Below are 24,509 nucleotides of genomic sequence, written 5' to 3'. Positions count from 1 at the left end.
TGTCTTTCATCCCATCTCAGCCTTTTTTCAGGCACTAGCTTATCCTGACTACTTCTTCCTTAGGTGTATGAACCCATTAATAAACTTTCCTTCCTGGTTCCTGCTCATTCCTACCAAGTGTTTACTTCTTCTCATGACAGAAATCCATCCAGAATTGGAAATCTACATTTAAGGTACTTTGCTATTATATAGTTATAATGGCAGATCCTAAAAACAATGCCACTGGTGGGATTAGGCCCCAGAGTAGGTTGCCCACCAATACCCAGCCCGGGCCATCTCTTTCCAGGTCAAGGCCATGCTTCTGTCTTAGGCCAGCAAGATCACCAGCCCTCAGGGTGCTCGCCAGACAGTCCAACCAATCAAGGTGGCCCCTAGTCAGCCTGCTAGCTGATCACCCCCAGCTCTTACCCTTATCAGGTTCCTCAGATCCCTGCGGCCAGGCCACCAGTTGCTTCACACATCTGGCCACACCTCTGGTGTGTCTGGAGCCCTAGTGCTGATGTGCAGTGCAGTTTCAGCTCTTAACCCCTGTCACCAAAAGGATTTAGGGTTTTCAGATTCTGGTAGCCAGTCACTACAGAGAAGTAAGAATAGGAAAAAAGAGAAACATTAGACTTTAAATACTGGGATTTATTCTCCCTAGTCCTAATTTCCTTTTAAATTAAGGTGATTTCTATTCATGTGTAAGGGTCCTTTCTCAGCTTATAGTAGTGATTTTCAACCAGGGCTGATTTTGCCCCCCAGAGGACATTTGGCAAAGTCTGGAGACATTTTTGGTTATTAAAACTAAGGGGATGCTACTGGCATCTAGTGGGTAGAGGATAGGGATGCTGCTCAATATCCTATAATGTGCAAGACAAGTCACCACAACAAAGAATTAGCCTGCCCTAAATATTACCAGTGCAGAGGATAAGAAACCACCATGTGGATTAGATATGCTGAGTGGTTCTGAAACCCCTTCCTCTGGAGTGCTTCCGAGCCCTCCCTGCTCTTTCCTAGATCGTCTCACATTTTTCTCTTCAGTGCTCAACGGTTCAAGATTCTATGACCAAATATATTTCTCCCCTAGAGAGTTATATCTAAGCCAGTGATCTCATATCCTAAATATGGATGATTACCAATTTGAATTTATGATCTTTATATTTTTCTAAACTTCTAGACCCTTCCTCCCAAATAATGAACTGTAAAAATCTCTTTCCCAACTACCCAATCTTCCTTCAATTCTGCCATGTCTGAAACAAAATTAGATCTGCCAGGATGCCAGCCCTCTTCCTGGCTTCTCTGCCTCATGGCCAGTGTCCCATCATCCATGTACCACACTTTGGCTCTAATGCCTTTTGTCTTTTTAGCACTAAAGTTGCTGGAGGATCCAGTGAGACTCCTCCTGAGTCCCTTCCTTTAGACTTCCTGCCTCCTTTACCTTTGTCTGGATCTCTCCCTTCAAGGTCTTCTTTGTGCTTAATCCCTTTCCTTTGTTCTCGTCATCAGGACCATCCTCCACACTGCTTCTACCTTTCCTAAAACTAGGTTCAAATCCTCAATTGCAGGACAAAAAAAAAAAAAAAAAAAAAAACTTTCAACATCCTCTCTGTTTCCTATTAAAATAACCTCAAAAGTTCTTGTCCTGATACTCCATGGCATCCTCAGAGAGATTCTATCCAATTTCTCCTGCTTTCTTTTCCACTGCCCCCCCCCCTTCAAGGGCCTGCCAAGGTGGCCTGTTCTGTTTACCCAGCCACGCCCCATGTTTCCTACCATTGGATCCTTTGTTCGTGGTAGGCAAACTGTCTCCCATCCCCCTACCTTCTATTCATAGCCAAGGCGTCTATCCTTTCTTGAAGGCCCATTTGGAACGCCATTTTGTCTGTCAAAGCTTTCAGAGTTCCCCTAACTAAAGGTTTCTTCTTTCATTTTTATGCTGCTAGAATACCAATCCCCTTACGACAGGGGATTGGTATTCGTCCAATTTTTATCACCTCGATGCGTGTGCTCCCCTGGTAAAGAACCATAATACCAGAAAGAACGTTGAACACAGGAGGCCTACAGGCCCATGAAGGTCGAACGGAGATCCTGTACCCGTTCCTCGATGAATGATGCTTTGAGGGTGAGCTCGAGGCCTGGCAAGAGCACACCGTCCCTTTGGGGCACCCATCAAAGGGACACCGATCGCGGCCTCCCTGGAGCTCCGACCCCAGCGTCCACTGACCTTTCACTTCCGCAGGGCTCAGCATCCCCGGGGCCTCAACCCCTTATCCATCCTTGGCGCTCCTCGCAGTAAGCCCTCTCCTCAGGGCCCCGGCCCTCTACCTCCAGGCCCTGAAAATCTTCTTTCTCCTCGCCTCGCCCTGGCGGTGGCGACCCCCTCTGTTGGGTAGGTTAGCCCACCGCCATCAGCGAGGCCGAGGTTTGGCCCCGGGAGCCCCCGATTTCACCCGGCCTTTGCGACCTATGGCGTCAGGCTGAGTGACCTCAGGGCGCCATCGGTCCTCGTGGCCTAGTCGCCATACACGCGCCCCCCAAGGCCTTAAAATCACCCCCGCAGCATAACCTCTTAGGGCGTTCCAACGCGGCGCCCCCTATTGGACCTCCCACCCATATCCGGTTTCCGGTCCAACGCCCCCTGCTCATTCGCCAGGCAGCCTTGATTGGCGTGACCCCAGCCCAATGGCTGACCCAGCACAGGGGTCGGAGGGGAGTGAGTTGAATGTTGGGACCCAGTTAGCCCACCCTGTGGATGCCCAGGTGGTCGAGCCATTTCGCGTGGGGGTAGCTACCCAAAGTTTGAGCCAAAGTTCAGTGTTGGCGCCGGGAAGTGTGTAGACCCGTGGAGCTGAAGCAACACGCCTTTGCAGGGCTCCTAACGTTGCCCAGGCTCGGACTTGTTAGCTTTTCTCCGCGGCGTGCGGCCAGCTGGGAGGTGGATGCAGGGGGCGATGATGCGCCGTGCCTTGTGGTACCCTGGTTCTAAGAGAAACGCATTATATTAGACCTGACGGGATCGGACCGTGCCGTGGTTCGCCCGCCCGCGGCTCGCATACGGCGGTTCGCGCCGAGCGCGAGCGCCTTACTTGCCGCAGCCCACCCTGTGTAACCTTCATCCCACCTTCCCTCCCTCGGGGTTCTGCAGGCCAGGCGACTGGCTGCCCCCTCCCCTGCTGATCTTCACCTACATGTGGCTCGCCAGTCATTGTCACCCGCTGGCGAGACTAAGCCGATGCGCACCTACCGGGTTTTATGTGACCCCTGTGCGGCAATTTTCCCCCTGGAGGAAATCCCTCTGCAGACCCTCTGCAGACCCCTGACCCAGAGCAAGGCGCATGCATGCATGCACCGAGCTCACTGGGAAGTCCGGGCATTTACCCGCCGCCAGCTTCGAGCCCATCGTGGCGCGGCAACCGCAGCGCAGCCGGGCGGGCGAGGGTACATAGGTTTGTGGCCGGGCTTGGTGCCGCCTCGGCGGGCTCTAGCAGTGGAAAAGTAAAGCAGCTGCCCTAGAATATTCACTCATAGCAAGAGGAGAGGGGCTGCATGCAGTAGGGGCTAGAGGAACCGACTGACCAACCCTGCAGCCAGCGCTGGAAGCCGGGAGCCGCTCACCGCGGCTGCCGTTCGCGGCACGGCGTTTGACTACGGGTTTAGTGCGCACAGGGTTGTCCAGTCTTTGAGACCACCCTGTACCGGCCATAAACCCAAACCAAAATCGCCTTTAACCCTTCCCCAGAACAGCAGGACCTACGGAACTCTGAGGCTCACACTCCGAGGGTCCCCCGTGCGCCCCGCGACCCGCCTTCGGTGCCGCCGCGGCAACTGCCTGGGGGGGGCTTTGCCTGCCTCTCCGCGGCACACACCTGAGACCCTCTCATTCCACTGCGTCACCATCCATATAAACGGGGAGAACCCTGCCTGCGCCACCCTAAGCCACTGCGGAGACCCCTGGAGAGTGATGGGGATGGGGGACACTGAAGTGCGTTACCGGAGCCAACTGGAGCTAACCGGAGCAAGCGGCAAGCAAAAGCTGCAGAAGCCTCGGGGAAAGTACCGAGGCGTTTTAAAGGCGTTTTAAAAAACAAATTGTGTGCTGGCACTCGGCAGCCCCTTACCCTTGCCTCTTCTCCGCTTCTCCGGTGGGCTCGCGACCACCTGTCGCCTCCCTGCGCACGTCTGCGCCCCCTTCCCAGCCGCCTAAAGCCCTGCGCTCCGGACTTGGGACTTGATCCGAGCGGCTGCTAGGGGCTGGGGGCTACAACTCTGGGGTTCAGGGTATCCTGGGGTGATGAAACCCTCCTGCAGTCCCTCCTCCCCCCGAGGAGAGCCTGTTGGGTTGGGGAGGGAGGGTTTCAACTCGAGCGTCCTGAGGCCCACGTCTTACGTCACGTGGCCCGCAACGCAGGAGATCTTTCTGGTCAGGGGAGAAGCTGGGAGAAAGACTCCAAATCAGTCAGGGAGAGGAGTGGAAGGAGCCAGAACGTCCCTGCGAGGCCGGCGCTCAATCAGCCCCCTTACCCAAAGTCCGGGACTGCCGGCGGCTCCTGGAGCCAGAGCAGGCTCAGCACTGAAGCAGGCGTCCTCTGGTGGCAGAGAGAAAGAGCTACTAGCGATTTTCGGACCGATTCGGCACGCTCCTCGCATCCAAACAGACAGGACTGGCCTGGAGCAGAGAGAAAGAGAGACAGTGTGTGAGACAGGAGGGGACCAGGGCAGACCAAGGTGGGGGCCGGGGGCGGCCTGAGAGGATAAAGAGTGGCCGGGAAGGAGCCTGGACTCCACAGCAGCGACTGAGTCGCTTCCGCCATGGTCTAGGGTTCGAGGCCCTGAACCCACCCCAACCTCACAGGGGTTGGAAATTGAGGCTGGAGAATTTTCCAGCTGGAACTCTGATTTTTTTGTGAATAATTTTTTCACCCTAGTTTGGTTGGGTGCTCCGTCTTACGGAGCCCCAAATTTATTGTAAGAAGCCGCCACCGTGTTATGGGCATGCGCCACCGCCTCAACGGCAATAATATGTCAGGACAACGCGATAGCCCCCCTGAAACTGGGGAGCAGCCCGAGCAACCACCCTTGGAGGCCCCAGGGCCAGCTGCCCCCGGTGCTGGGCCTAGCCCAGCCGAAGAGATGGAGACCCAACCGCCTGACAGCGAGCCCATCCCCAACGAAGGCGAGGCCGGTGGACCCCCAGAAGTCTCCAGGCCCAACTTGGAGGGCCTCAACCCGGCCTTCGAGGAAGCAAGAGCCTGGGGAAGCTACAGCCCACCTCCTGAGGAAGCCATGCCCTTCGAGGTCCAGCAGCCCAGCTTGGAAGGCTTCTGGCCTGCGCAGGAGCAGCCTGGATTCCCCAGGGGGGCCCATGCAGGCCTTGGGGCCTGTGGCCCAGCGTTCATGGAGCCCAGAGCCTTCGGTGGTGTTAGCCCACGCTTGGGAGACTACAGCCCTCCACCAGAAGAAGCGATGCCCTTCGAGTTTGACCAGCCTGCCCAAGGAGGCTACAGCCAGCCTCTCCCGGAGGCCCCAGATCTCGCTCCAGGCGGCCCGGGCGCAGGGGTCCCTGGAAGTCCTCCCCGGGAGCCCCGAGCGCGCAGACCTGCAAACGCAGGCGTCAGGGGGGGCTACAGCCCCCCCCCTGAGGAAGCCATGCCGTTCGAGCTCGACGAAGAAGCCTTTGGAGACGACAGCCCACCCCCAGGACTCCCCCACATCATCCGGAAAGTCGACGGTGCCAATCAGTCGGCGGCGGTCGGGGTCCCGGGTGCGAGTCCGCTCTGCCTCCCTCCCGCCGCGAGCGCGCCCCCGCTCCGCATCCCGGGCGCCATCCGCAGCCCATCCCGAGAAGCTGCCAGATCGCCGCCCGCCTGCGCAGGAGGCGGCCCCCCGGGGGAGCTCTCCGGACCCCCGCTCCAGATTGGTAGCGCCCCCGCCGGGGTCGACGACGCGCCCGTCAGCATGGACAGCCCCCCAATCGCGGCCGATGGCCCGCCCATCGGAGTCTCGGGCGCCCCAGATAAGAGGGAGCGAGCCGAGAGACCCCCAGTTGACGGAGAGGCAGCCGCCATGGAAGGAGGCTCGGGCGCCGCCGCCGAGGACGGAGGGAGAGGCCCCTCGCCCGGGGACGGACGCCCTCCAGACCGCCGAGCTCCCGCCGGGCCAGCCCTCGCCGCCCCGGCGGATCCCGACGCCCGGCCGGCCGCGGAAGCTCCGGCAGATCCTGACGCCCAGGCAGCCCCTGACGCCCCAGCGCATCCCGACTCCGGGGCAGCCCCTGGAGCTCCAGCAGATTCTGACGCCCAAGCCGCTTCTGACGCCGGGGCAGCCGCTGGAGCCCCGGCAGATCCTGACGGCGGGGCAGCCGCTGGAGCCCCGGCAGATCCTGACGGTGGGGCAGCCACTGGAGCCCCAGCAGATCCTGACACCCTGGCAGCCGCTGGAGCCCCAGCAGATCCTGACGGCTGGGCAGCCGCTGGCGCCCCGGCAGATCCTGACGGCGGGGCAGCCGCTGGCGCCCCGGCAGATCCTGACGGCGGGGCAGCCGCTGGCGCCCCGGCAGATCCTGACGGCGGGGCAGCCGCTGGCGCCCCGGCAGATCCTGACGGCGGGGCAGCCGCTGGAGTCCCGGCAGATCCTGACGGCGGGGCAGCCGCTGGAGCCCCGGCAGATCCTGACGGCGGGGCAGCCCCTGGAGCCCGAGCAGATCCTGACGGCGGGGCAGCCACTGGAGCCGCGGCAGATCCTGACGGTGAGGCAGCCGCTGGAGCCCCGGCAGATCCTGACACCGGGGCAGCCGCTGGAGCCCCGGCAGATCCTGACGGCGGGGCAGCCGCTGGAGCCCCAGCAGATCCTGACGGCGGGGCAGCCGCTGGAGCCCCAGCAGATCCTGACGGCGGGGCAGCCGCTGGCGCCCCGGCAGATCCTGACGGCGGGGCAGCCCCTGGAGCCCGGGCAGATCCTGACGGCGGGGCAGCCGCTGGCGCCCCGGCAGATCCTGACGCCCGGGAAGCCGCCGGAGCCCCGGCAGATCCTGACGCCCGGGAAGCCGCTGCCGCCCGGGCCACTTCTGACGCCGACGCCGCCGCCCGAGCCCCGGCGCATCCCGACACCGGGGCCGCAGCCCGAGCCCCGGCCGAGCGCGCCGCGGGGGCCGCCCGAGCTGTCCGCGCCGCCGGCAGCGGGGCCGCCCCAGCCCGTCCGGCCGCCTCCGCAGCCCGAGCAGCCTCCGCAGCCCGAGCAGCCTCTGCAGCGCGAGCGGCCTCCGCAGCCCGAGCAGCCTCCGCGGTCCGAGCAGCCTCCGCGGCCCGAGCAGCCTCCGCGGTCCGAGCAGCCTCCGCGGCCCGAGCAGCCTCCGCGGCCCGAGCAGCCTCCGCGGCCCGAGCAGCCTCCGCGGCCCGAGCAGCCTCCGCGGCCCGAGCAGCCTCCGCGGCCCCTGCCTCCGGGGCCCGGCCCAAGCTGCAGCGCCTCCGGCCCCCCAGCCCGGAGATCCAGGCTGCCGACCCGCCTACTCCGCGGCCTGCTCGCGCGGCTGCCTGGCGGGGCAAGCCCGAGAGCGGCTGCGTCCAGTACTTCGAGGAGGGCTTGGTCAGCAGCGACGAGGACTCCAGCGCAGACGAGTCCGACGCGGGGCCCTTCGTGTGCCTGCGCTGGGTCCGCCGCCGCCGGAGAGACCGCCGCCGCGGCAAGACCCGACGCAACTTCTTCTGCAACTTCCTCTCCGAAGTCTTCGGGGGATGCCTCGGCCGCTCCGAGAGCCCCGAGCCCCAGGGCTCGCGCGCTGCGCAGGCCAAGAAGCCTTCCGCGGCGGCGGAGAAGCGCAAACCGACGCGCAAGGAAGCCCAGGAGATGCGCGCCCAGCAGCGCGCACAGAAGCAGCGCAGCAAGCTCATCGACAAGCAGCTCAAGCGGGAGAAGATGGACTACGTTTGCACGCATCGTCTGCTGCTTCTAGGTAATGCGGCGGACTCTGCCTGCGGGCAGCAGGGCCGCCCGGGCCGGGAGGGGTGGCGGGGTGCCCGGTGGGTCTGGGGCTCGGGCTCCGGCTCGGCGGCGGGAGGAGCGGGTCTGGTTACAGGCGGGAAGACCCCGCTAGAAAGTTCCAGGGAGGGACCCTAACGTGGCCCGGGAGCGGGAGGGGAGGTTCCGAGGGTTCGGGTAGCCGAAGTATATGCCCTCCAGGGAGAAAAGTGATGCCGAGCGACACTGAGGGTCGTTTCCGGCGAGCCCGAGGGACCGTAAGCTGGACAGGCAGGCTCCTCAGGTGAGCCAGGAACTGCCGGGGAGGGTCCGCGGGGCTCCCCTGGCGAGGCTGGCTGGGGCCATCGTGGGCCGGGGTCATTGGGAAAGGCGCGCCCCCGCCTCGCCTGGCACGGCTGCTTGGACTCAGACAGCTTGTTGTTGGTGTGTGTTGGTGTCCGTATTCTGTGTTCGCCTGTGCATGATACGCTCAAGTGTCCCCAGTTCCCATGCTGGCACCCCCAAAATACCCGCCGATTGTGTACTTGTACTGGGGAACGGGCTGTCTTGTGGTTTGCGCCATGGCGCGTGCAAGAAACTTTCGGTGTTCGCGCACTCCGCGGTACCTGCGCGCGGGTGCTGTGAGGCGAGCGGCAAGCGGCACGCAGCGCAGGGATGGTGGCGGAGCATCCTGGGTAATGTGCTGGGCCCCTGGCCGGGAGGTAGTGGGGGCCGCTTCCCGCCGGCCTCCATAACCCTTTTTCCTGTATGTCTTTCTCTCTTTTTCCCTTTGCGCTAAGCGTTTCCTCACTTCTCATTCCGTTCGCCAAACCCTCCCGCCTTTACGGTTGAAAAAACCAGACACGCAGGTATCTGGGGCATCGGGGCCGCGCACGAGTTCGGTATTCTGCACATACTCGGCTTACCTGGTAGGGGGACGGAAGGGGGCGGGGGGAACACTTAGCCTGCTCTGGGCAACTCTGGATCCAAAACCCTGTGGGGCTGGTTCCAACGGGGGTGGGTGTGACTGTGCTTAAAAAATATGAAATATTTGTTTTCTAGCTAGCAGCCCGAGGTAAGCCAATCATTTACACTTTTACAAAGAGCACAGTAGGAGGGGCTTGCTTTAAAAAGAGTGGGAGTGTTGGGAGTGGAATGTCGTGTCGTGTTTGAAATGCAATTAAAATAAAAATATTCAAAAAATGCTCTGAGTGTATTTTAAGTGTGTGGACATAGTATGGTAAAACTGTTAATATGATTTGTGAAACATGTAAATGTTTGCATGTGAATTTTTTCAAGCAGCTTTAGCTGGGGGCAAAGAGGCTCAAAGGTAAGGTTTTCTGTAAACTGGCTTTGAATACCAAAAATAAATAAATAAATAAATAAATAAACGTCTTTTTATTAAAGTTAAAATAATGCTATTCTCAGCAGAAGGGTACCGTGGCATCCTTGCACCTTCCCCCTCCTCCCTGCAGGACTCCCTTCCTCACCCCACAGCAAGACCCTCTCTCTTAACTCCAAGTCTTCCCTGGCCCTCCCCAGTTCCCCTCCCCTCCAGCCCCCAAGACTTCTTATGTCAGATCTGAAGCATTAACTCTTTTTGCCACACTTAATCAAAGCAGCAATTAGCAATGGTCTGAACATTTGGCTTAAATGGAAATTTTAAAAGTGAATCTCCACAATCTTAATTTTTAAAGTTTATTCTCTGAGACCTTTCAAGGGATTTCAAGATCACAATTTCTAAGGCTGTGCCACATTTGTTTCTTAAATATTTTATAATGTGTGATGTTTTTTATTATGGCATTATTGACATAGCTGTATGCTATTGTGTTGTGTCCCCCATGAATCACAGTTTCAGATGTGATGGTCATTTTATGTGTGCCCACCCAGGGACATAATGACACTGTCATTTACCCAAAAACATACTAAAGGGAGGTAGTTTTAAATTTCAAAATGTCCCAACTGCACTGAAACCATAGAACCTTAAATGACAATGTACTTACTGCCTTCCCTGCAGACAACTGATTTTGCCAAAACAGGCCCATTTCAATATTCTAAGCATAGCTCTGGGAAGTAAGCCTGTAATTTGGGAGTAAGGGGACACAGCTTGGTGCAGACAGGAGACCCATGTGACAGTACACAGCTGATTCCTAATTGTCAAATTGGTAGTGTCCGTTACATGCTGGTGCCTCAGTTGCCTCACTTTGCAAAATGAAGATTTCCTAGCAGATATCCTTTAGTTCCATGACTTGAGTCGTCTGCTTTTCCCAGGGGTTGCAGGTAAGGGAGCATGGTCCACTTAAATCAGGCCTGCAGGCTCATACCATAGATTATGCAACCACTAATCCTGCAGCAAACTGTCCATGTGCGGGGCCAGGTCTTAAGAGCATCAGGAGTTTCCCTGGACTTACCTCCTTCGTCCCCAAGGGGAGGGGGAATTAACCTTGACAAAAGGAAATTTGCTGGGATCACCTTGCCATTGTCCCCGGGTGTTAGTGGTCAAACATGTTTAGATGCAGCATAGTCCAGAAAACAGGCTGGCAAACTTTGAGTCATGTCTAGCATGAGCCTGAACTCCCACAGCCAGTGTTACCTGCCAGATGAAGCCACAGCAGTGCAGGTTGTCAAACCAGGCCACAGTTTCCCACCAGGTTTCATTTTGCTGAGGTGGCAAGAGAGGCACCCCATCTGGGCCTTAGTTACTTATTGGGAAGGGGGAGAGGAGGAAAGATGAGGACTTACCCACATGTAGAATAAGACTTTTTACTAACTTTTTAGTCCCAACATAGAAAACAGAACATCCATGCATTCCTGCCACTGAAAATGCAGATCAAATGGCTGTCCTTTGGTGTGGTTCCTAATTTGTGACGTGTAGATTCATCTGCTGCTTTTAAAATGTGTTTATGAGTGTATCTCCTTTGCTTTTATTGCCCAGGCAGCTTAACCACATTACAGGGAATTTTAGAAAAAAAAGAAAGAACATGATGAAAATTTTAGAATATTTAAAGAGTTGAAGCTCAGCATTATCCAATAATAGACTATTTCCATGGTTCTATTGCATTTTTAAATAATTTTGATGGCTTAAACTCTTTTTTTTTTTTTTGGAAACTTTATTTAGGTGTGATTAACTCCTTACAGGTGCTACTAGATCAGAAATTTTTATTACCTGCTGCATTTATTAAAATTATGCAGGCAAATGTGATATATATTAATGGCCATTCTATGACTCTTTATTTATACAGTGAATCACAGTTAATTGTATGATAATTTATTTTTGCCTCCAAGTTCAACAGTGATGCATTGCATCCCATCTTGCAGAAGCACTTTTTTTCTTTTTTCTTTCTTTTTTTCTTTTTTCTTTTTTCTTTTTTTTCTTTTTTCTGTTTTTTTTTCTTTTTTCTCAAAAGAATTTTAAAAGTGAATTTAAAAAGATTTTAAGTGAATCTCTTTTTTTCTTTTTTCTTAAAAGAATTTTAAAAGTGAATTTTAAAAAGATTTTAAGTGAATCTCTTTTTTTCTTTTTTCTTAAAAGAATTTTAAAAGTGAATTTTAAAAAGATTTTAAGTGAATCTTTTTTTCTTTTTTCTTTCTTTTTTCTTTCTTTTTTTCTTTTTTCTTTTTTCTCTTTTTTCTTTTTTCTTTTTCTTTTTCCTTTTTCTTTTTCTTTTTCTTTTTTTTTCTTTTTTTTCTTTTTCTTTTTCTTTTCTTTTTTTTCTTTTTTTCTTTTTTTTTTCCATACAGCCATTTGTCTGGATTCAGAAATGCCTCCACTGAGCTGTTTGGTACGTAGGGAAACACAGCTTCTTAGGCCACAAAATTGTAGAGTTAAGATAGACTTTTATTATTTTCCCTTCTCTGTTTCCCAGTAGTATTCATGCTTCTCAAAGGCCAAAATTTTGTCCTGCTTTTAAAAATTCAACTTCCCATAGATTTCTCCCTTAAAAAACCTTTTTCCATATAGGTGGATTAATTTTTTAAATTTTTTCACACTATCTACCATGGAAAACTGGTTTTAAGCAAAGAAAATTAGTAGTCATCCCCTCTGTATATACCCTCCTGACTTGGAGAGGAATGTTCCACTGCTCTCAGCATCATTAGTAACCAGTAATATTAATAATAACACATTCTAATTGTATTATACATTTTTTAAAAAACCTTTCATTTAGTCATGTTTATCCTTTGAAATAGCTCTGGGCAATAAAAATGCAATAGGACCTCATTTCATAGGCAAAGAAAGCAAAACTCAGAGATTAAATATCAGGGACTTTTGCTCAAAGACTTCAAGGTAAGTGAAGGATCAAACTCAGATAAGGTAATGCTTAGGAAAAAAATGTGCTAATAAGCTGTCAAGCATTACATAAATGTAAAGCATGATTTTTATAAGTGTACTATGTGCTCTTAAAATCCCTTGTCAAATTACAGGTATTTAATAGTCTGCTGCTTTCAGAGTTATAGCCAAACCTTGACCGATCCCTGGTTATAAATGTCCATTGAGTGTACATGAAACGTGAGCTCCCCCATTTCTGACACACCTGTCACTGCTATGGTGATATTTAGTTTCCACATTTGCTCTGGCTCATCTGCCAGCATAGCAACACTACAGTTTTAGTTTGTTTGTTGGCCTTTTCTTTTAAATGCAGGTTTTCTTTAAAGTTTTTTTTTTTTAAATCCCCTATTAGATTTCTTTAGCAGGGTCTAAAGCTTTTCTCTTTAGTTAGCTTTCCACTAAAAAAAATATTAATAATTGCAAGAATAAAATGCAGTTGCTTTTATGCATAGTTTTATTACATTTATAGAATTAGACAATTTAGACTATGCTAGTCTGGATCTAATGATCTTATTAAAATAGCTCTGCTCAATATTCTTCATAGCAACCTTTTTTTTTTTTTTAAATGTTCTTTACTTTTAGTCCAGGGCTAATTCTCACTTAGCAAGAGTCAGTGTATGATCTTAGAAATCACCTTTGACTTTTTATACAGGAAGGTTGGTATTAAGAAAAAATAAATTTCTCTTTAGAGAAGGTAACCTAAATTTGAAATTCCCAATGCCAGCCATGCTCCTTTTTTTGAGAGTCAATTTTCTCTCCAAATAAAACTCTCCCACTCCCAGCAAAATTATGGCTCTTCAAATGCCTCTAAATAACCTTTCAGGAGACACATAAATAGTGAATAAAAAATGATTTTGGCATGTCTAGGTTTTCTCTTACCTATGGCAAATGCAGGATTGTGCCAAACCCACTTTGCCCCTCCCAGGGTTCCCAATGCAATGCAACATTCACATGTCATTTACCCATTTTAAAATCAAATTTCTCAGGAAGAGTAGCAATTTTTCAGATAGGACAGGGCCGGCTGATGTGACAAGGTCCCAACCATCAATTAAACAGCCAGCTAAGGGAGCTGGAAGCATTGGTCCAGCTGATTGGCCATCTCTGCCTCTGGTGGGCCCCTCACCCCCAGTAACAGAGACTAGAGACTCTGGCCCTAACACCCACCTTGACAGATTTCACTGAATCGGACTGAATGGAACCTTTGTTCCCAGTGCATTCCTGTTCTGGCCTGCGGTCACCCTGAGCACAAGATCATTCTCTCTTTAGGAAATAAGAGAAAAATGGGCCTGAGCCTCTCTCTCTGGGGCCTTTATGCAATTTAGAAAAACTGTGGGGAAGCCACATATACAAATTGGTGATGGGGTGGGCCATGGAGCCCTTGAACAAAGGAGGGGATGGGTATTTCCAGAAAGGCGTCATCTTTTCCTAATTCCCCCCAAAAAAAGGCAGGATACTAGAACTGAAATTACATTTGAGAAATCCAGAGAAGCACTTTACAGGGCGGTGTCCTCAACCTGGTCTGGCACCTGACACACAAAAGTGTCTCAAAAATGTTAACTATTATTTTTAGAAATTTACTTTTTCTCCTGGACTTTTTTTTCTCCCTGCTCCAAGTGAAGTTTTTGGTTTTTTGGGGTTTGTTTGTTTGTTTGTTTTTCCCTATATTTCTCATGAGACTGTTAACTTAGAAATTCTAAAAGTGCTGGGCACCACATCCTGTCTTTCAGTCTCACGTTTCAGAGCACATTCTTTGCACACATTTTGTAAATAAAGGTCAACCGAGTAGTAGACCGGTGACACCTTGCCAAATTCATGGTTGTGTGAGGTCACTCTCAGGTGAGTGATGTGGCAGAGAGATGATGAACAAAACATTTTTTACTTGTCCTGAAAAAAATGTCACCTACCACCCCTGCCCATCCATCCATCGCTTCCCCCTGCTTTCTCTTTTGATTAGCGCCTATCCATAAATCAACTCCAACCCTGGCTGAGCCCAAGGACCTGAGCCGGGATTGTTCTGTGGTTATTATACCTGCAAAAAGAATGTTTTCAGTTTTCTTCCCCACAGCCAGGTGGTTAAGCAGGCCAGCCAGCAGGAATTGAAGATGAAGAGACCTACAAGAAAGAGGTAAGGAACAACACAAAAAAAACAATGTTTGACTTTTAATTATTGTTGATCATCACAAGCTCTATTGAGACATCAGAGGCTTTGGTCTCTGACAAGTAGTGCACAGGAGGCACCTACCTTTCAGGTTAGAATTATTGGAGCAGTTTTATACATGCAACATCTGGGAGCTGTAATAAGAGAAGAAACGTTAGGCAACTGATCTGTGACAGAGCAATGGAAATTCAGGGAGTGTGCCTCTCTGTCTTACTTACTTAGAGGTAAAATCCCAAATTGCATTGCACAGTAATTTGTTAAACCTCAGGAGAATTCATGAGTATTTTGACTCGTGGAGTTCTGCCCACAGAACTTGAACATTGGATCTTACTAAATGTTTTTTAATGATTCAATTTGGGGCGAGGAGAGAGGTATAAAGGTGGTATAAATTGTTATCCGATCTCAAATTTATTATGAGTCAGTCAATGTTTCCGACATTGTCACACACATTTTGTGTGTGGGACAGAGTAAGTACTTTAAACTTCCTTTAATGAGTCGATAATGAGAAAGGAAAATCTCTTGTACCTACTTTCTAAGGAGTGTCACAGTCAAGCTTCCACAGGCTCCATGTAACTGCTGAGTGTTGATTCTTACCAGCAAATGGGGATTTAGGCAGCGAGAGCCTCTCTCTCTTGATTTACATAGTTCTTGCCCCTCTTCCTGCGCTAAAAGACCACACACTACCTCTCTCCTCTTCCCTATGGGAACAGTTTTGCCTTTCATCAAACTGATTGCTAAAGTGTGAATTACTATGAAGCTTTTTTTTAATAGGGAACCTGCATCCAGGTAAGTTTGAAGCCGTGGGATCTTTTGCGAAAAAAGTAGAATGCTTATGACAGTACACAAAAACGAAGGCCAGTCATAGAGAGATGGCCGATGGGATATTGGCAGGGCTCTTCCAAAGGAAATAGGAGCAAGTGTCCTGTATCTTAGGTAGTATCCATCCAAACTCCCCAGGGCCTCAGGGACACACATGCCTGTGCCTCTGTTTCTATGCTTGCAAAAGTAGCTGGTGGGCCGGGCGCGGTGGCTCACGCCTGTAATCCTAGCTCTCTGGGAGGCCGAGGCAGGTGGATTGCTCGAGGTCAGGAGTTCGAAACCAGCCTGAGCAAGAGCGAGACCCCGTCTCTACTATAAATAGAAAGAAACTAATTGGCCAACTGATATATATATAAAAAAAAAAATTAGCCGGGCATGGTGGCGCATGCCTGTAGTCCCAGCTACTCGGAAGGCTGAGACAGAAGGATCGCTCGAGCCCAGGAGTTTGAGGTTGCTGTGAGCTAGGCTGACGCCACGGCACTCACTCTAGCCTGGGCAACAAAGCGAGACCCTGTCTCAAAAAAAAAAAAAAAAAAAAAAAAGTAGCTGGTGGATCCAGTTGCAAAAAAGTGAATATAAAAGACCTGTTAAGAATAGATGATATCACTTAGGAAGTATACAAGTCCTCACATTCCAGGGACCACTTGAACCCATCCTTTTTAATAGATGCTGGTTTTTTTTTCTTCTTCTTTTTTTTAATCTATAGTTATATGTGGTAGCACCTACGTGTCCAAAGTATTTAAGCAAAAGCCCTGTGGGCTTCTCTTTTTAAAAAGACAGGTCATGTTTGTAATTAGCCCCCTTGATTTTTTTTTTATTGATTTTTTTTGGCCTGTGTGGGAATTTGTAATCTCTGGAAGTGTCCATCTTAATTCCTTATAGCTGTTCTCTCTAGAGGTCTGCTAGGCCTACAGGGTGCTTAATTATCTTAGTAATAAAATCATAGATGTCATTCAGAGGTCTTTCTGCCTACTATCTCCCAAAATATGATATTTTTTAAATGACTGACTCTCTAGAAGGGCCCAGAGATGGTGAAGGTGAGTTGATATTTCAGGTGACCACTAGATGGTGAGACAGTATAAGGCATAAGAAAGATGTCATATCCATGGTGAACGGTGACAGGGGCTGAGAAGAGCCAGGAACGGTGAGGGAGGACCCTACTTCACATCCACCACTCCCCCTACCCACCCTAGACAAAGCTGGGATTCAAATAGGCCCCAAAGCTTTAGTCAGACAAAGCCTTTTACTTCTGAGCTGTCACTTACCCAGTTATATATACATATATATATATATGCCAGGATTCTAGGAACATTTTGGGGGGCTCAGTCTGACAAAGGGACCCTCCAGATGGCTCCATTAACATTTTATACTGGGGGGGGTGCTGTCCTGTGCCCTGTAGGATGTTTAGCAGGCATCCCTGGCCTCTAGATGCCAGCAAAACATACACATACACACACACACACACACACACACACACACACACACACACATACACACACACACATACACACACATACACACACACACACACACACACATACACACACACACATACATACACACACACAATGTGACCACCAAAACTGCCTCTAGTCATTGCCAAATATCACCCCTGGTTGAGCACTACTGCACTAACATTATCAATATCAAATTCGGGGGAAGTTAAAGATCATACATATCATAACTCACATACCTTAAAAAATATATATCTTCAGAGGAAAGGTAGTCCACTTCGGTCACTAATAGCCAGTCAGAAATGTTCATACTTATTTTAATGACCTGCATTCTTGGGTAGAAGTAATTTCTAGAAATCTCAGAGAATAAATCGACCTAGATGACACTATAGAATAGAAAAGAGAATCATTTCAAGGAAGTAAACAATAAATTGGTCTAAGACCCCGATGAACCAAGTCAGTCTCCCAGCTGGGCGACGTCAGCGTTTAGGTAGGTTGTAACCCTGAAATGATCACATCTACCACTTAGGGATTCTTTAGGTTGCCTTTGTCTGTAGCAGGCTGGGAATTGTCCCTCTGTCCGGTACACACTAACTTAGTCTGCTCTGCATTGTAGAGAAGGATGCCAAGTAAGGACCCACACTCAGATAGCTGCCGACGATATGTCATCTCTGGTGCAGCAGGCCCCCACCTGACATGTGTTCGGCAAAACATTAAGAGAGCCTTTCACTGTAATGTGTGCACACCAGTGGCAAGTGTGTGGGCCCTGTTCGCTGGGTCTTCTTAGTCCCAGGCCCCAGGGAACCAGCCTACTGCATGGAGGTGACACCTGTCACCTTTAACAACTGATCTTTCAAGGCAGGAAGGTACCTGGAGGGTCAGGGGGAGAGGAAGGAATACCTCTGAATGACCGTACTGAGAAAGATAATAAGATTTTTTTTTTTTTAGAAATAAAACGTAGTTATGCCAATAGAAGTAATAACCCAAGGACATTTCCTGGTCAAGAGTTTTGCACTTGGTCTTTGATAAAAATGGACACCCCCTTCTCAATCCTAGGGCAGATTCTATAACCAATATCGCTTGGAGTAGCCATAAAAGGGCTAAATTGTGATTTTATTTTTAAACAGTGACCTCACTCCCCAACTTGCATTAACTAACCCCTCTCCCAAGTAACCATTATAGAACAGGACTTCATTGCTTCTTATATTTTGAGCCTAGCACCTTTACATTTTTGTCCCAATTTGGTCTTTTAATAGAGTTTTCAGATGTTACAGATTCATCAGGGATCTAATTTTTTTTAGAAAACAATGGTTTTTTTTTTTTTTCTTGTTCTTTCTTTCTTTCCTTTTTTCTTAGAAAGTTTGGAATTTGCAACCTCTAAGTTCATTGGAAAGGCCAGAAAAAATAAATAAGACAATAACCGCTTTCCACTCCAGACATGCACATGGATTTAAACACTTGGCTTTTACTATTAGAATCACTGTAGGGTGAGATGCAGAAATGGATTGGTAGATTGATAAGTTATGTATTAGGCATGTAAAAATTTAAATATCATTTGAAATCAAACTTGTCTGGAGACTAGCTTTATATGTCCCAAGTTCAGCTGAACAACGCCACACTATAATACCTCCTTACTGCAGAATCCTAGAAATTACTCAAGACAAGCATTTTGAATGTTGATTTTGACATTTTGCCTGAGACCAAGTGCAACATCTTTCCAAGGAAATATTTAGAAGACTCCGGGTAGAACCCAAAAACAAATGCCAGAAATTAGGGGAAAATTTTTTAAAGTTGGATTGCCAGAAAACTTCCAGCCATTTATAATTAAGCATTGATGTGATTTCGCTTCTTTCTTTTTAGCTGCTAAAAGGGAAGTAAGTTAGATAATTTTGTTTTGCAGAACGAATGGCCAGGGTGGGTTTTAAGATGGACACTTGGAGGAGTGCTCCCCTTTGAAAGTGGGAGCCTTTGGAAATGTTCCCGATGGGCCCCAGTCGTCCCGGAATGTTCTTATGAAATCGGTGATCCTGAGGCAGTTTGGCATTTGTGATCTTGCAGCCATGACTCCTTGCTCTAGTCCCACATAAGTCTAATCTGTGGGAGGGAGCGGACAGAGGAACCCCAACTCTTAGGGAGGGTCCTTGGATAGTGGAAAGGGCACTGGCTTAGAAGTTGGGGGTTCTCATTCCTGTGACCTTGGTTAATTCTAGCACTTTAGGATTCCATGAATTTGCCAAGTGACGTCCAAAAAAAAGGCCAAAGTTTTATTCTTAAAAATATTACAAGGTTCCATTTTGTGATGATTCTGCTGAGTATGCCAAGGGTCCTGCCATGGTCAGGGGAGTGACTTAAATTTAATGGGTTGTCCAAGAGGAGACATGGGGTACCTCTCTGTGCAACTTTATGTGTAAACCCAAGTAGGGCAGGACAGGTAGGGCTTGAGAAAGGTGACTCTCCAAAGAGACTTGAACTCAGTTGCCAGGGACAAATCCAAAACCCCATGCAGGCAGCCCAGCCTCAGACTGAAAGTGACAGGTAGTGGACACCTCTCTTTCTCTTCTTTTCTTTCTTTCTTTTTTGTTTTCCCCTGACCCTACAACCTCGATTCCCCAGAGTCAGGGTGTGACTTCAGATACTAAGGTAGGCTCAAAGCCGGGAGCCTGTCTTGCCAGAGGTCAGGAAGGAGGGAGCCCATCACTCTGCCTGAGATGGAGAAAGGGGCACACCCCATTTTTTTCATAAGTTGGCACAGCTCAGAAGTAGGGGAGCAGAAATCAGCGTCCTGAGGAATTCCCTAACTCCTTTTTTGCTTTCCATTTTCTCTCTCTTCTGAGATTTTTTTTTAAAAGCAAGATCTTTATTTTGGGGAGCTCTCTGAGCAGGAAATACTCTTCTATGTTACTTTTTTTAAGAGAAAGAAGTGAGAACACCCAACTATTTAGGGCTGGGACGAGGGAACAATAAAATAAAGCAAGTTTGCTTCCAACTGGCTGGCAGATGGCGCTCGGCGTTCACTAATGAGAGCTTGGGAGCCTGGCTTTTCAAAACTCCCGCGCCTGCCAGGGCGCCTGCAGCAGAACTCCACACCCCTCCCCAAATCCTCCCTCCTAGGGCACAGCCCAGCCCCCAGCCCCAAGGCCCAAGGCCGAGCGATATATTTTAAGGTTTGTAAGTGGGTAATTGGCATCTGGGGATAAATCCTGTCACTTTTAGCCAGGGACTCTGTAAACCTCAGCCTGGGCTGGAAAATGCGCTATCAGATGGCCTCCAAATTCACAGCCCTTGTGCCCTGGTTGTCCGGGGAACTGGTTTGGAGACCTTGGACCAATCTCTTTATCTCCTGGGTTTCCGTTTTTCTCCTTTGAAAAATGAGAGAGATGTCCTTCTCACTTTCAAACTTTAAAACTTTTCCAATTCTCCCATAAAAGTTTAAATAGAAGAGGCATGTCAGCCCCTCCCCCTCAAGCACACAACTTTTCAAGTAACTGTTCCAAAATGGCAGATTGTATGGGAAATCAAATTTTAGGGCCACCTGTTATCCTTTAGTAAATAATTCATAATTTCTAGGTCCCTGTCACCAGGAGAATCTTTGCAGGAACAAAGTTTGGCGGTAAAGTCTTCCCGCCCCCAAGGAAGGGCTAGAAAAGACACTCGGAGGTCCAGTTTTCACTAGTGAAACCCAAGGAGCCTTCCTGGAGGAGTAAGCATTTGGAGACAATATTGAAAGGTGCAGGGGGATGTGGGAGTAGAATTTGGGGTGCATGCTCAGGGTTTTTACAGAGAAGAAACTGGCTGGGGTGAGTCTTTGTCACTTTTGCAGTCACAAGAACATTTTGGGATCTTTCAGAGTTTGTTGAAATGTTTTCCCTCCTCAGTCCTCTGACCCTCAGTGCTTAAAATGGACAGTGAGCTTCAGGGCATTCTTATTAGTGGCGAGTCTTCCCTCACTAAGGATGGGACCCCCACTCTCAACCTCAGGCCCAACACCGGACTTGGGACAGGTTGCCTAGTTCCCAATTGAGGGGAAGTTGCATCTAATGATGTCTGGGGCCAAATTCCTTGGTTCCCAAGTAGGTGTCTTTGCCATTTCCCTCCATTCCTCTGCCCCCCTCCCTGTCCCTGCAGCTGCTAAGACGCCATGTGGTCATCTATTTGAGAAGGGCCACATGGGCTTCCCATTCGAGGACCTGTAAAGTCCTCTAATGGGGACTTCTTCCTGATCAGACTTAGCACTGTGCCCCAATCTCATACACATTTTCTCCCCTTACTCTCTTGAAATTGTAAAGTCAAAGGAACTGAATTAAAAATGTTAACTTAAGGCAAGCATTTCCCCCACCCTGCTATTAAAATTTTTTTCTTTTAAGTTAACTACTTTGCTAGAGCATTCCTCTCTTACACCCATATTCTTCTTGGGATTCTTCAACGTTTTTCTTGGATTTTGTCCTCCCCCAGCTTCTGATTTCTGTCCCCGAGTGTTGGCCAAGGGCGTGGGGCAGGGCAGCATCCCTGAGGGGCGTAAGGGTGGACGTTGGGGCGCAGAGGAGGTCAGGGCTGGTGCCACCTGTTTTCTGGCACCTCTCCTGGGTTAGTGGAGTTCCTCTCCCACCAGAGGTCAGCAGAGAACGCAGAATGGCTTGGTGGGCTGGCAGGAAGTGGGATCACTTAGAATTCTCTAGATAAAATGTACGGACCCCAGAGGGAAAGATGCCCCCATTTCAGGGGTGTCCTTGGTTGGGGTCTTATCCTGTCTTGGGCCCTAGGGACCTTAGCTTTCACACCAATACTGCCACTCTCACTTTTAGGGGGAAGCTGGTGGGATTCTGTTTATTCGGTGGGTTTCTTTCCCACAGACACCCAAACCCTTCCCTTATAGGCAACCACACCCTCTTAGAACCCTCCCTCATGGGGCCAGACTGGCCCCCTTCACTCCCCACAGGACTCTGAACCCCCACCCCACACTTGACCTGGCCCCTTTTCTTCTAGAAGTTAACATTTATTGTTAAAATGACATTATGGTATTGCAGGAAATCCCCCACCCTGCCCTCATCCTGCTGTGATTTATTTCTCCTTATCTCCCCTGTTCTTTACCCAGACGTGTGCATATATTTTTTCAAGAAGGTATTAGCCACGGTGGGCAAACAATTTCCTATTTTGCTCCCCCCATACAGACAGCACAGGCTGCTTTCCTTAGAGCTTTCCCCACATTCCCCTCTGTCTCCCCATGGCTTTTTGACTTGTTAGTCCTTTCACTGCAGTGGGAAAAGGGGGACAGAATCAGAACTCTTTACCATTGTTTTTCTTTCTCTGAATTTTGAAATCCCAGGACCGTTGTGAACAACTCAGAAGTTGAAACCAACTCCCCTTAGCCAGTTCTTTGTTGTCAAAAGAGAGAGAAAAAGGATGTGCAAAAGAAAGGGAAGAGGTAAATGAACACAGTTGATTAAATTAAAAATTTGCAAAAGGCAGAGAGAAGGAAGAAAGAGAAAGAAAAGGAAAAAAAGAGTGAGAAAGAGAAAGAAAAAAGAAAAGAAAAGGCACTTTGCCAAGTTTAGCTCTGAGCGCCAGATGGGATCCCTGCCCTCTAGGAACTTCTAGTCCAGAGCAGATGGATCAGGTTGCAAGTAATTACCGTTGGCAGGCAAGGAATGGGCAGCTGCCAAGGACAGATGCCAACACAGCTAGGGGCCAGGCTTGGCCAGGAGGGGAGGGGCAAGCTCTGAAGAAGCTCCACCAAATCATCATCCCCTCCCCACCCCACCACCCCATGAGGGTCCCAAGTGGGTTCTGAGAGCCACCAAGAAGAGCAGGGACAGAGGCTGGTGCCGTGTGCCAGAATGGGGGCCCTACAGGCCTCTGAGCTTTGACCACCGCCCTCTCGCCCACAGGGGACCCTTTTTGCTTCCCTGAATTTTTCTCTCCTGTTCCTAACATGGTTGTCCAATTTTTGTTTTATCTTGAAATTAGTAATAGACCCTCTTCTAGCACAACCTGATTTTTCAAGTGTTTTCACATGCCTTTATCCCACTTAGTAGTTTTGTTTTTAAGACATCTGGCACAGGGTGGATCTTTTTGTCCTTAAAAAAACAAAAAATCTAATCTTCACGCGTTCTTTGATTCAATAATTACCCAGAACAAAACAAAGCAAACCCTAATGTTAAAAGCAAACACCCTATAAATTAAGTATATATCTCAGATGTTGAGGAAATCCTTAGAATTTTACAAGTTGATATCCTCGAGAAGTTGGCTCCAGCCAGACCCAGTATAAGGCATTGTTTTCTTTTTTTTTTTTTCCCTTCCTTCCTCTCTTCCTTCCTTTCTTCCTCTCCCCCCCAACTCCCCACACCTTCTGAAAAAACAAGTTTTATTCTACTGGGGAACGTTCATTAGAGAGGGAAGACAATTCTATCTGCAAGGAAGAGAACAAGGGAGTTTAAGCACGAGAGCAGAGACAAGACTGATTGCTCTGTGCTGGGTGGGGGTGAGGGTGCGGGGAATATCATAGCCAGATGCACGTCAAGAGAGCAGACCTTCAGCTTCCTGGCAGTCGTTGGGAAAATATTCCGTCATCTGCCTTTCTTTGTGTCCTGTGATTTATTCATCAGCTCAAGAGAAAAAAAAAAAATCAAAATCTCCCCCCCCCCCAATTTATTGTGATGGGACCCCATTCTCTCATGTTTAGGCCTTTTTTTTTCTTTTTTCTTTTTTAGTTTTTGGAAGCACAACCACAGAGGCAGAAGTGGCTTCCTAGGCTGACCCTACTTCTTGAACCCTAGTTCATGCTCAAGGTTTTGTCTCTTTCCACTAGGAAGAGTTCATACCCTTCCAGGCTCCAAGAGTTAGAAATGTGTTGCTAATTGATTTGAGCTCAATTTTTATTGCTTTGAGACTTAGTGAAATGGCTGATTAGGGGCCAGTGGGGGAAAAAACAATTGCCATTCTAATAGCCAAGAAAAGGAGCTCACCACAAATATTTTTGTAAAATGGGCCTTCTGTGACATTCCAGAATTGTTGGGGAGTTGGGGGTTCATGGTTGGTCTTCAGGAAGAAAGAAAGAAAGGCTGTTGGGAAGTGCTCCATGGAAATTTAGCATAAAATGACAGGACTAATGTAGGCAAATAGTTAAGTCCATCATGGTTCCAAAATGAAAACAGTTGTCGCAAATTAATTTTTCAAATTTTTGACTATTGGCAGATCTGAGGTTTACTCATATGTAGTCTAACTTGGCAAAAAGCATGGAATACTGCCTAGTCCTTGGTATAGTCCTGCCTAGTCCGTTTTTCCCCACTGATAAGTTATTTCTCTACATTTTGGTTAACTCATGGGTTGAAATAGCTTTGCTTCCTTTTTGCCTGTCTAGTAGCCTCACTAAGCTTGCAGCAGCCAACCACGTATCTGCCACGCCTCTTAGGAGGATGAGTCCTTGCTGGGTCGGTGAGTTTGCCTCAATGTAGGCATTTTCATTTATTCATTCATTCATTCATCAGTGTACATGCATTGAGTGCCAAATGTGTGCCCTTCCCCATGGGGAAGATGAAGGCATAAGACATTGCTGCTTCCCTGATGGTCTCACGATCAAAACAAACCCAGGAAGTTACTAAGACCAGGCAGTCTCTGCTAGGTGATTAAATGGCGACTAGATACAGCGGCTAAGGGGACAATGAAAGATTATCAAACTGCAGACTTCAGCAACCTCCTAAGAGTTCTCCAACCCAGTTGAGCAAACCAAATTGGACCTTTCGTAAAAGCATTATTGAGCGCTGTTAATTAAAGTGCAGGAACACAGAAAGATCTGCCTGGGTCAAAACAAACAACTGTC

General features: G+C 49.2%; 2 protein-coding genes and 1 long non-coding RNA gene across 5 annotated transcripts in view; 2 read left to right on the top strand and 1 right to left on the bottom strand.

Annotated features, from left to right (window-relative positions):
• LOC109729683 (uncharacterized) overlaps positions 1 to 2,584 on the bottom strand; it is a 34,584-nt gene extending 32,000 nt beyond the window's left edge. For both annotated transcript variants that reach the window (XR_012923663.1, XR_012923662.1), the window contains exons 1-2: positions 2,207 to 2,584; positions 409 to 574 (exon numbers count right to left, since the gene is read on the bottom strand). This is a non-coding gene — a long non-coding RNA (uncharacterized LOC109729683). The remainder of the gene's footprint in view (positions 1 to 408; positions 575 to 2,206) is intronic.
• GNAS (GNAS complex locus) overlaps positions 1 to 24,509 on the top strand; it is a 65,105-nt gene that overhangs the window by 7,643 nt on the left and 32,953 nt on the right. The gene's annotated exons all lie outside the window — the stretch shown is intronic.
• On the top strand, positions 4,207 to 20,886 carry LOC142861134 (uncharacterized). The gene is made up of 5 exons (XM_075993335.1): positions 4,207 to 7,930; positions 8,158 to 8,239; positions 8,440 to 8,630; positions 8,736 to 8,837; positions 20,819 to 20,886. The coding sequence occupies exons 1-5, from the start codon at positions 4,969 to 4,971 to the stop codon at positions 20,884 to 20,886; spliced, it is 3,405 nt and encodes a 1,134-aa protein (XP_075849450.1). The 5' UTR covers positions 4,207 to 4,968.

The sequence above is a fragment of the Microcebus murinus genome, chromosome 16 (assembly GCF_040939455.1).
Source record: "Microcebus murinus isolate Inina chromosome 16, M.murinus_Inina_mat1.0, whole genome shotgun sequence".
Taxonomy (NCBI): Eukaryota; Metazoa; Chordata; class Mammalia; order Primates; family Cheirogaleidae; genus Microcebus; species Microcebus murinus.
The sequence above is the reverse complement of the archived record's forward strand: the minus strand, read 5'-3'. Positions and strand labels throughout refer to the sequence as shown.